General features: G+C 49.7%; 1 protein-coding gene across 2 annotated transcripts in view; it reads right to left on the bottom strand.

Moving 5' to 3' along the window:
* Nucleotides 1-344: 344 nt before the first annotated feature.
* The window catches only part of NKAIN1 (Sodium/potassium transporting ATPase interacting 1), a 261,338-nt gene continuing 250,154 nt past the window's right edge, over nucleotides 345-11,528 (bottom strand). For both annotated transcript variants that reach the window (XM_019512133.1, XM_019512134.1), the window contains exon 7: nucleotides 345-7,503. In XM_019512133.1, the coding sequence (XP_019367678.1) occupies nucleotides 7,494-7,503 (10 nt within the window). In that variant the 3' untranslated portion in view covers nucleotides 345-7,493. The remainder of the gene's footprint in view (nucleotides 7,504-11,528) is intronic.

Below are 11,528 nucleotides of genomic sequence, written 5' to 3'. Positions count from 1 at the left end.
AAAAAAAAGCAAAAAACCCAACATTTTTTAATCGATTCAACTGCACAAGAAATGAAAATACACAAAACCAAAACAGCCATTGGATGAAACTTCTTCGACTTTTATAATTACAGAATAGAAAAGAAATCCTCATTTCACATTACAAATACAGTCTTATAAAAACAAACCAACTGAAAAAAGATCTCAAAGCACCAGTGCCTATATCTGTCAAGTTTAAAAAGAGGGAGAAGGGAGCGGGCTTTCTTTCTACCAAATTTTAAATGACAACAGATTTTTCTTCCTTAGATAAATCCTCACGTGGATGGTAAATCAGGTAGGAGGCTGAGTTCTGTTCTTTTTATAGGTTTACACTGAAACCTGGAATAATGCTTCCTCTATGTTTTAGTCCATTTCTTAAGCAGGGAATAAAGCCGTTGATCTTGGCTGTACCATGTGCCAAGAGTACAGGGCTCTTGCCCTCGATTAGGGTACAGTCTTGGTCTCCTGTCAGCAGATCAGTGGTGAGATGACCGGATTCATGTCCTCTTCTGCATCAGGTGGTTTCTAATCCAGCCAGTCCTCCATGAAGTTTCTATGTGGTTGCTGATGTAGGAGAAGGTCACATCCCTACTTCAAGTCCCAATGTAGCACAGTGTCTGAGCCAAACTTTAAACTCAAGCAACCTGTGAGCATATGAAGATCTGCTTTGGCTCCTCAGTGTGGGGAGTTAAGCATGCACTTAAACTCCCAATTCAGAAATGCACATATTTCACTTGAATGATGTGCTTCACATGAATTTAATGTGAAGCCTGTGTTGAGTGCTGTCTGCCATGCCAAAGGGGCTCTCCCGAACTGGAGCCTAGTGGCAAGATCTACAGAGGTCGTGAGGTACCCCAGTAGGACTCAGACACCTACACATCAGTGCCCAGTGCTCTGCTCGGTCTCAGGGTAGGTCTGGGGGAAGAAAGAAATGAACAATGCAGCAGAAGCACAGCTGCAAGGCCGAGGAGGCTGAATGTGCCTATTGGTGCCCCTGAGGGCTCGGTCACCTCACTCTGTATTTGACTTGTTGGGGGCGTGGGGGGCATGTATTGCAGTCTAAGCATCTGGGTGCCTTTCCCTGGCATCACAGGGAGGTGGGTCAATGGAAAAGGCTTCACTCATTTATTAGAAAACAGCTGTTTTGACTCAAAATTATTGCCTGAAAAGGTTTGAACTCTGCTGGGTGGGAGGGGCATGTTCCCCGTCCTGCTGCAGCAAGGGGCTGGCAGTGCAGGGAGAAGGTTCAGAGCCAGCTCTTGCCTTGCTGCACTGCATGACAGGCCAGGCCTTGCCAGCACCCAGAGGGAACCAGAGCATCTCTCTGTGTCCAGCAGTCTCACCTTTGTTGCCGCTGGAGGTGAAGTTACACTTAGGCCATACTAAGGGCACTTAAAATGTGAGCGTCTGATCAATGAAGCTTGTTAACTCAGGCTAAGTGCCCTCTGAGAGTCTCAAAATTATGCCACTTCAGGCAAGGGTTAATTCTGGGCCTTGCTACCTAGCTTCTGTTAGGGGAACTTCAGTCTGCTCCACAGAGACAAACCAGCAATCTGCAGTACTCCAGCATGCCAGGACGCAGCACTCCCAGTTCCCTTCCCGACTTCCCAAGAGCAGGAATAGACTAGCTAAGGTGTCCTGGCTTCTAGCCATGCCTCTGCTTGCCAGACCCATAGTGGCAAGTCAGAGCTATGGAGGGAAGAAACGGGATTGACCCTTAATGTGCAACTGTTCATGGCACTTTCTCATTTTAACACTGCTTAACACTCCACAGATTTAGTGTGCTCTAAGTGTAATGTGTAACTTCACCCTTGGCTGCTTCCTTCTCTAGCAAGAGGAATATTACCCCAGCCAAGCCATTCTGTTTCTTCAGCCCTGCCACGCTAAGCAGCTAGCCATTGCACAAATAATAAATAAAACCTCTGACAACAGGCTCTTTCCACATTTCCCCTTCCTCCCACCCCTCATCTGGCTCTGCAGTGCAGCACCCTATGCTAATACTGTCACAGTGAGTCCTACCAGCTGAAGGGAGGCAAGAAGCAGTGGCTTCAGGGGAAGCTTTCTGTACCACTTGGGGGATCTGGGAATGGGTGGTTAAGCTGGATGGAGGGACATTTCTTTTGCTCTGGGAGATGCACCAGGATCCAGCATGAGTTGTCGGGCAATTTGGATCAACTGCAGGTTTTTTTTTACAGGAAGACATTTGCTGCAAATTGGCTTTCCTCATATGGCAGCCAGATCCAGGCAGGAGTTTCCACCGAAAGCCGGGAGCAGAACTGAGCTGTCCTGTTAGTCCTGCCTGGGTATGGGTAGGACTTAGAGCTGTGTGCCTAGTGCTGTACACAGCACCCCTGTGCAGTGGGAGCCCCTACCATTTCATCTGCCCTTCCCCTTGCCTTTCCCGCATGGTTCATCTTTTGGCTGTAGCCTCTGGACACCCATGGCTGGGCAGGTGCCAGCAGGGACTGGTGAATGCTCAGTACCTGGTTGAATTGGCACAGCTGCTTGAGTCACTGGACTTGCACTTTCATGAAAGAAAGTCCTTGGATTTACAAAGAAAAAAATGCTTAAGGAAGCTGGGCTTGTTTTGGACAGATGTTTCTTGAAATGGAAGCTGGGCCAAGGGAGGGAAGTGGGACAAGACTGAGGGCTGCTGGCAATGTTTTCAGAAGAATAATGAATAGCAAAGGTCCACCTTCTCTGTTCCCAGGTGGTTCCCAGCTTTCTCCAGTCCCTGCTCGTCAGCACTGACATCAGATCTGGGCCTGGGCTGCAGACACCTGTAGGCACGTTCCAGGCAGTGGCTGCCCCCTGGGGACCCTGCCTGTGACCTAGAAGAAAGTGTGCCATGGGCTGCTTCGCTGGAGCTCTTCCCCAGTGCGACTTGAGAGGAGCACTCGGAGTGAGCCTCCTGGAGGGATGCTGCATCATACAGCTTTTCCCAATCATTTGCAAAGAGCCTTGGATTTGTTCTCTGTTGTTGAGAAACAGGACGAGGCAATTCCTTTCCCTGCTGACTAAAGACCTGGCTCTGTGAGCCCCTGGCATGGGGGTCTTGGTGCAGCTCCAGGGACAGATCGCTTTCCATGCAGGAAAAAGAGATTTCCTTGCATTTGTCCTGAAATGAACTTGATTCTTCTGGCTGTATCGATTACTTTCCTGTTCAACACCCTCACCCAGGTCATCCTGGCTCTGCTTAGTGGGGTGCCCTGATTCTTCTCAAACTTACTGCTGAACCTGCCATGAGTCACCAATGGGGACAGTGTGCCTGGGCTGCTTTGTGAATTGCCTCACAAGCCCGGCCAGGAGTTACGAGGGATGTGTTCTTACACCTCTACATCACCCGTGAACAGAGAACCCAGAGCAGCAGGTACGGTGCTGCTTGTCTGCTGCCCCCATGGTGAGCAGGGACTGAGCTGCAGGCATGGAGAACATGGCTGCACTGGCGGAGCGGAGGAAGCTGGCTCTCTTGGTAAAGAATCACTGCAGCATCCTCCCTTGCCCTGGAGGAAAGGGGAAGCACGGAGCAAACAGTGGCCGACTGAGCCACACGTCACCCCCTGCCCTGCCCTTACACCCGCCTTTGCCTGCACTTGTGGGTGTTTCAGTGCAAGCACCACTTCAGGACCCAGAGCTGGCAGGTCTGGGCTCTGCGTCTATCAGTTGCCCTGCACACTGCCGGCACCACGGGCCCTGCAGAAGCAACAGTTGTTTCTTGTCGTAGCTTCTCAGTGGCCTGGTGATATCTGGAATGCAGAGATATTTCCCTGGGGAATTTTAAAGCTGGGCAAATCTGGGGCCTGACCTGCATGGCAGGGTCTCTTTTAAGCGGGTTAAGCAAGGTCAGCTCAAACGTTTGTAACATTTTCAGCACCCCATGCTGTTACACCAGTGCCTCTGTGCAGGCAGGAGGACTTCAGGCTCAGTCAGTTTTTCCTTTCTAAGCCCCTGGTTTTGGCTTTCCAGTAATGCAGCTCTAAAAAAACAAAAATCACTTCTCGGGAAACTTAATTAATGCAAACGGGTCTCAGTCTTGGAGAAGGAGCATGTTAAAAAGAAATCAAATGTAATTCTCCTTCCATCCAGGCTGACCTCAGCAGTGTTCAGGAGACAGCTGTGTGAATAATAGATTTTAAAGTCTGGTCACTGAACTGGGGGAAAAAAATTCAGTTCAGGCTGACCCCCATTTTTTTTTTAAGTTTCTTCCTCCCCCCTTTTTGTTTTGGACTGGAAACTCTCTGCCAAATTCAAGCTGAATTCGGGAATAATTTCAGTGCCCCTGAAACTGCATGTTTCAGCAAATTTATTATTCATTGAAAAAAAGTTTGCAGAGCTCTACTGAAAAGAATAAATTTATACTAAGGATTGCAGCTGGTGAGTGGAAAGAAATAAGGCCAGCTTCTGTTCCACCTAATAGAGGCCCATGTGAATTTAGGCATCGAAGTGAGATTCTCTTCCATGCTGTTCAAATCTCTGAATATCCATCAGTGCATCTACTTTTGTAACACGCCATTGTCTGACCCTGAAGACTGAGTCACAAAAAAGCAGCAAGGAGGAGGAGGACCTGCCCACCTCTTGTATTAATATTATTTCAAGGACTTGAGCAGGGTGGAACAGCATTGCACTTAGATGCCCAAGTTTGCTTACTTACCTAATAGGTGGAAGAGAACTTGGCCCACAGTTTTGGCACAATCAGTTCGCTGAGCATGACAGATTCGCTGCTGGTATGTGACACTCAGAGACAACTCCCTCATTTGTTATTTCCCTGTCAACATGGGGAAGCATCTGCAGAAGCTGCTGGGGCAGGATGGAGAACATTAGTGTGGGTAGATGGAGCAGGTCAGAGCACAAGGAAGGGCATCTTAGACAGCAAAGAGGGAGGAACACCTGAGCCCACTCTCTGGTACTGCCAGTGTCGAACGACGGCTCCTAGTTTTGCTAGCGTGGACACAGCCTTGGTGATGAGGACTAGGCAGTGATTACAAAAGGCACCAGAAAGCTCTGGGCCCTCTTTTCTTCCTTTCATAACAGTGACAAGATGAGGAAGAGGTGATTATGCACCAGGGAAGCCCAGTTGTGGGAGCTACCGCATTGTTCTTGCTGCATTAGAAAAGCCCCATGGCTGGGAAGCAGCCCCTGCTGTGGCACCAACAGCCAGTGCACAGGACTGGATGGATGCTGGAGGCTTCTTTACTGCTGACTTAACGAAGCCATTTGCTTCTCCACTGACACCTGCCCTTATGTGCTGAGTGTCTCACTGGCATTTTATTCACCAGTATCGCATACGTGGTGCTTTTTTGCTGTGCAACTCAAATAACTTTCCTAAGCTGGGTGCTTGTTCAAGTCCCCGACGTGCCACAAGAAGGTAAGGCACTGAGGGAAGAAGCAACCCCTCAGGGATAAGACCCCTTGTGTCTGGTCTCCACTTAGCAGACTGCATGTTTTCTAGGCTCACTTCACCTCTTCCCTGCTTGTATTCTGCCCCTGACGTCTGCATCTCCCTACTTCTACTACTAAATTCTTCACACAGAAGGGATCTGAGCTTCTCCACAGTTTGGGGTTCTTTGGATCTGGGATTCTGGTCTGGAGATTAACTAAGACATCCTGATCAGCTCCATGCACAGGGACTCTAATTCTGGAGTAAAAGTACTTTTGCATACCCATACAAGGCTCACTTATTCTGGAATAAGTGTATGTACACATGGGATTAAGCAGGAATCAAGGACAACTCCATCTATAGACAAACCCTGCCTGTCCCATGGGTTTGTAATCTCAACCCAGAAGCCAGGTTAGCCTTGGAGACAGACAAGCCAACTCCCTACTACAGGGCATCTATGCCTACTGGCAGTGGGATACATTGGCTGCAGCAGGACGGGAGGTGCACTGGCCGTGTTGTCCATGAATATACAGGGGACTTTGTGATTGTCCATCCAGCACCTTTCCTAAGCATCCAGCATCTCGTGCACTCACATCCTACTGGGCAAAAGGCCCAGTGGCATTAGCTAAAGGCACAGCATTGACCTTGGTTTCCTCACTATTACGATGGTTATCATTACTGTAACGCAGGCAGGGCTGGGGTGTGGGTTGTTTTGTTCTGTTTGGAATTTGCTCCTTCTTTGGAAAAAAAACGTTATCCTTGGATGGACAGACTGCACTGGGTAAAATTATATTCAGGCACTTAAAATAAAAACATTCATTATACTATTTTAAAAAGCCCTAAATAGCTGTATAGGAAGCAGCTCGTCAGTATTGCCAGACTCAAGTATTCAAAAAACCATGTGTTAAGTCCCCCAAGATCATGAGACTGGCTTAAAAATCATATGAAGTTTGTTTTCTTTAAATAAAATGATAGTTTTGGGGTTCTTTCTTTGCCAGCTGCTTTATGAGACAGCAGATCACGCTCGCTTCATGCTTCCAAGCTTTTTATCTACCATCCAGAAGATTAGAAACATCTTTCTTTTTTTTTTCCTCCTTTTTTTAATGGGAGCTGAGATTTTCCTGCAAACTTTTGATTACAGAAGCTGGAACATTAAGACACTAACCAAACATCCCAATACTTGCGATACAGTTGTGAGACTTGGCAACACTGTAGCTGCTGGCTGTGTTTTGGGGTTGCAAGCCACGTGGTGGCCGTTTTGAGAAAGTGAGGAGCAATTAGCTCATCCAGTTGGCCAACTGCTTGGCAGCGTGTCATTTTCTCCCCAGTACCAAGTTCATTAAGTGCAGAATAATTGGCTGCCGAGCCCCCCATACGTTGCCTTTCCAACTGGTACTCATCTAAACTGAAAAGGGTCACGCTAATCACATACAAACGCGGCAGAAATAAAAAAGAAGAAAAGAGTCATTTGAGATCCTACCTATCCTCATCTTGCACGTTTCACTCTGCCTTAATCCCAGATACTTGATGCATTAATTTCTATTGCATGCTAGCTACTGAAACTCCCCTTTCGTACTGCAAAGCCATTGCACCAGGGGTTCAGAATAGAACAGCTGACATAACCTTTCAGTTGGATGACAAAGGACTCCTATCAGGACGCTGCTGAATAAAGCTCTTCCTTGGAACAAACCTTCTCACCATCCGCCTGGAAATACTATTGTCCGGCTCCTGTCCTCACCTTGGAGTTAAAGCTACTGGTGGTATTTGAATGCTGGCCAGCAGGTGGAGTTGTTATACCTCTTTTGGTCCCTCAAGCTGGGTGGGATGGTTTGTGGGACACGCCGGTGTGCGTGTGTTCATGTGTGTGTCTTTTTCTGGCGTCACAGCAAGTGCCTGAAAACTGTGTGACTGCCCAGAAGGAACATAAAAGGAAACCAAGATGAACCCAGGGTGCTGGCTCGGTGCAGTCCTCGGGCTGAGCCCATCTCCGGCGGGGTCTCATTGTTGCTTTCAGAACAGTTCGCTGTCATTTGGGGCATCCTGCCACCTCATGCTCCCACGAAGGTCCAAGAGGGGGCAGATTCCAGGAAATGAGGAGTTACCCGGACCTAGGTGAACAAACCACAGGTGCAGCATTAGGGAAATGTCCAGGACTGCCACCAATGCCCCTAGAGATGTCCTAACCAGACAGGGCTCCGGGTGCTCTTAGTGTTTGACATAGCCCAGGGGTGAGGTCCCCGACCAGGTGGGCTGGGGAACTAAGCAGACACACAGGTCTGAGCTCTTCTCCCTCACTGACATGGGAAAGGCCCCACTGCTGCTTAGACCTCAGTAACACCTCAACAGCCCCACGCAGTATTGGTGCAAGAACACAGCTTGAGACAGTCCCTGCCTGCCCCAGAGAGCTTCTGTCCCAAGCAGATAAGGCAGGGAAAGGGTAGAGGGAAGGGAGTTGCTGCTTCCCAGGCCTCAGTCACTGTGAGACCTATCCCATTCCTTCCCTGGATCTGGGAGGGTCACAGCCAAGGACACAAGGTGCACATGAGCTGCTGCTGCTCATGTGAGGGCTGCTCCCATCTCCATCCTATGTGCTGCCTACTGCCAAACCAATTCCTTGACCAAATAGGCTAGAGCCTCCTGGGCTACACAGGCCAGTGGTGGTCCATGCCTGTGGATTAGGAGCCGGGGATGGTTCGCTGCAGCAAAGTGGGACTTAGTACCAGAGCACAGACTTCTACCATCTGAGCAAAGGGAGGGGCTCTGCTAGCAGGGAGGCAGTTATTCTCTATGTGATGCATGTGGCAGAGAGCCACCTTGGTTTCTCCCCAAAAATCTCTGCCCTGTGACACTGTGATTTAAATCTCTGTGCTGTGACCATTCAATTAGGATGGGCCCAGCACACAGGGGACCACACCCTCAGCCTGTCTCTTTAGGGAACTGGAGCTGGCTGCATTCCTGAGGGAGGGGGAAACCTGCTCCCTCTGCTTACGTGACTTGCATCACTTACCTGGGTAAGGGGTTTCTACCTGGGGAGCTGGAATCTGCCCGGTAACAGGTGATGCATTTCAGATTGGTTGGCTGACAGCCAACTGGGGCTGACCTCTGCTGGCCCAGGTGAATGAGGTCACAGGGGCTATATAAGTTAGGACGGGGAAGGAGGCGGTCTCTCCTCTCCGGCCATGAGGTGACGCAGCAGCCAGGCAGGGGACAGAGAAGCCTTAACATCTGAAACTGGCTCTCTCCCCCCAAACTCACGAGCTAGGAACCGCCTGCCTCCAAAGGGAAACTTCACCTGCCTTTGGAAGATGCTTGTGAGTAAGCTACTCAATCTGATTAGATATTTAGCTGAAGGTATCACATATGCGTAATCAAAAGGCTACCACAGCCAGACTGTTTGCTCTTTAGGATTTCTAGATATTGCTCTATCCTGTACCCTAGTTTACCCTACCCCCTGTAATCAATAAAGTTCTCCTTTTTGACTGGTGTGGGAGACTTATTGAGGGGTGGGTCTAAATTATGCCTAAGAGACCCCTTAGGTCTGTGGACTAAGGGAGACTATACCTTTTTGCCCCCGGACTTGGGGAAGTACCCCAAGTGCCTGTATTGGGTTGAGTACCCGTGGGACTTTAGGCCTGTGTTACCCCAAGGACACAGGGCCGCGAGACAGTCCATTCTTGGGGTGGCGGTGGCACGTTACCCCCAGACTAGCACGTGTGCTCCGGGAGAGGGGTCGGCCGGACATAAGGCGCCCCTAGGGAGGCATTCGGAGCCTGGAAGGTGGTCGGGCGCAGGGAGGTGGGCGGCTCAACATGGGAGCACCCCCTACTGGCCCGCCTCATGTGGTGGAAACAGCGGAGGGATACGAATACCCAGCTGTGTTCCTGAGGTGGGATCTCTGCACCCGCCACAATGCACACATTTCAAGTGGGTTGCAAAAGTTACTTGAGCTTGTCACTCCTGTCCTTTGACTGTCCCTTGTGCCACTTAATCTGCAGCTGCTGGATCCACACACATCACTCTGGGACCTGGCACACGGAGAAATGAGTTTGTGAGGGAGGATACACACAGTCAGCTCTTGAGTAAATCAAAGCAGTTCAGCAAACTGGTATGGGTGAATGGGAAGAGCTGTCTCTTTGTAAGCTGTGTCAAGACAAAGGGTATATTACATCATGGAGAGCCATATTGCTGACAACTACTAGCTGCATGAGGTGGCACAGCATGTGGGTATTTCCACTTTGGGTTGGGCTAGAGCTGAACTCAACACAACATGGCACCAGCTTCCAGCAGATTCCTAGCAATGGAACAAGGAATCAAGGTCATAAAACTGTAAGCTGCTCCTGGAAGATGCACAGATCTCTGCAGGGACCCAGGGCTTCTACTCTGGATACAGAGATACATGCCCTGCCAGCTTCCAAGCCCCTCGCAGACTTTCCCCTTACACACCCCTGAGAGGAGAAATGCTATTATCTCCATTTTACAGAAGTCTGGCTATGTCTACATGTGCAATTAGTAAACCTTAAGGTTACTGCACATTAGAATAAGGTGCAGTAAACTGCACCCAGGAATGTGTCTACACATTCACCCACATCAGAAGCAAATTTGCTCCCAACAGGAGCAGTTGAGTTCAGGGCTGCTCCTGTCCCTTTGACCTACTCTGCCTCCCTGCAACAGCCAGAGGGAGCTCCAGGCTCCCCCAGTGGCAGAGGGCACGGGGGTCAGGCCCGGGCTCTGGGCAGCAGTGCGGGGTGGGGAGCTGTCCCAGACCAGGGCACAACTCCCAGCCATGTGGAGCTCAGGATCCTGGCTGAGCAACGCTGGCTTAGGGTGAACTGGAGGGGTGAGCAGTAGGGCTGTGTGAAACAGCAACTTTTTGTTTCAAATTCCATTTCGCCGTTTCAACAGGACAGTGTTTTGCTTCGAGTTTCATTTAATTTCAAAACCGCTGTTCCATTTCATTTCAACACTGTTTCAACATTTTGCCCATAGGCTATAATGGGGAAGCATGAAACTGCCTATAACTTTGCCATTTCCTGTCTGCTTCAGATGAAACTTGCAGAGATAGTAGCCCTTTCTGAGGCCATGAAGTCTGTCAAGTTTCAAGGAGAAAGGTACAGGGGCTTCTGGGAAACTCTACCTCAAAGTCTTGAAATCAAAACTCATGTTGTGTGTGTGTTAAGGCACAGGGGGGTGAAAACTGCAGGGATGGTGGCCCCTGCTGAGGCCACGAAGCCTGCCAAGTTTCAAGGAGATAGGTACAGGAGTTTCTGGGAAACTGCACCTCAAAGTGTTCAGAGCAAAACTTGTGTCACTTGTAAGTGTGAAGGCACAGAGAAAGCTCAGTTCAAACAATGCTTTTATGCAGTTTTTCCATCCCTCCCCCAGAGCACTGGGACTGGAAGGGACCTCAGGGCAAGATCACAGTCACTGGCTAGCTACACATGTCAATGTCAGAGCAGTCCTTCCCCGCTCTTCCCCTCTCCTTCATTTCTCTTTAGCTGCAAGCAAGCTCAGCTTTGAAACTCGAAATGTTTCAAAACTTTTGAAATGTTTTGAGTGCCCTCATTTTGTTTTGAAGCTGTTTGAAGCCTTTCATTTCATTTTGATTTCACTGTTTTGAGCTCAAAACGAGTTGAAACAGCATCAAATTGAAACAGCTGACAACATTTTGCACAGCCCTAGTGCTGGGACTGAGGGGAGCCACAGGGAGGTAAGCCAGTGGTCCTGGTGCTGCTTCCCACCCTGTGACTCCCCCTAGTCCTGGCACTGCTTACCCCCTGCAGTTCCCCCTAGTCCCAGCACTTCTCAACCCCTGGCTCCCTCCAGGCACAGGCAGGGAGTGGGAGCTGACTGAGGCATACTGCATGGGCAGTGGCAGGGGTGAGGGCATGGGGAAGCTCTCTGTCCCTGGCCTGGTGCTGCAGGGACAGAGAGCTTCCCTGTCCCCACAGCAAAAAAAACAGGGAGAGCTCATGGCACTGCTATTATTTGGCCATGGGGCCATTTGGACAAGGGGGTGGTACAGCCCAACTACACCCATGAGTTCAGCTCCCAATGTGTGGTGCTTCTTAAAAACCTGTCCCGTGTGGGTCTTGTGCCCACTGGCATGAGGAGACTGGTGAGCTGGGGGGGGGGG

Source organism: Gavialis gangeticus, unplaced genomic scaffold (genome assembly GCF_001723915.1).
Source record: "Gavialis gangeticus isolate Ggan-Ray unplaced genomic scaffold, GavGan_comp1, whole genome shotgun sequence".
NCBI classification, from domain to species: domain Eukaryota; kingdom Metazoa; phylum Chordata; order Crocodylia; family Gavialidae; genus Gavialis; species Gavialis gangeticus.
This window is presented reverse-complemented; position numbering and strand designations above follow the sequence as displayed.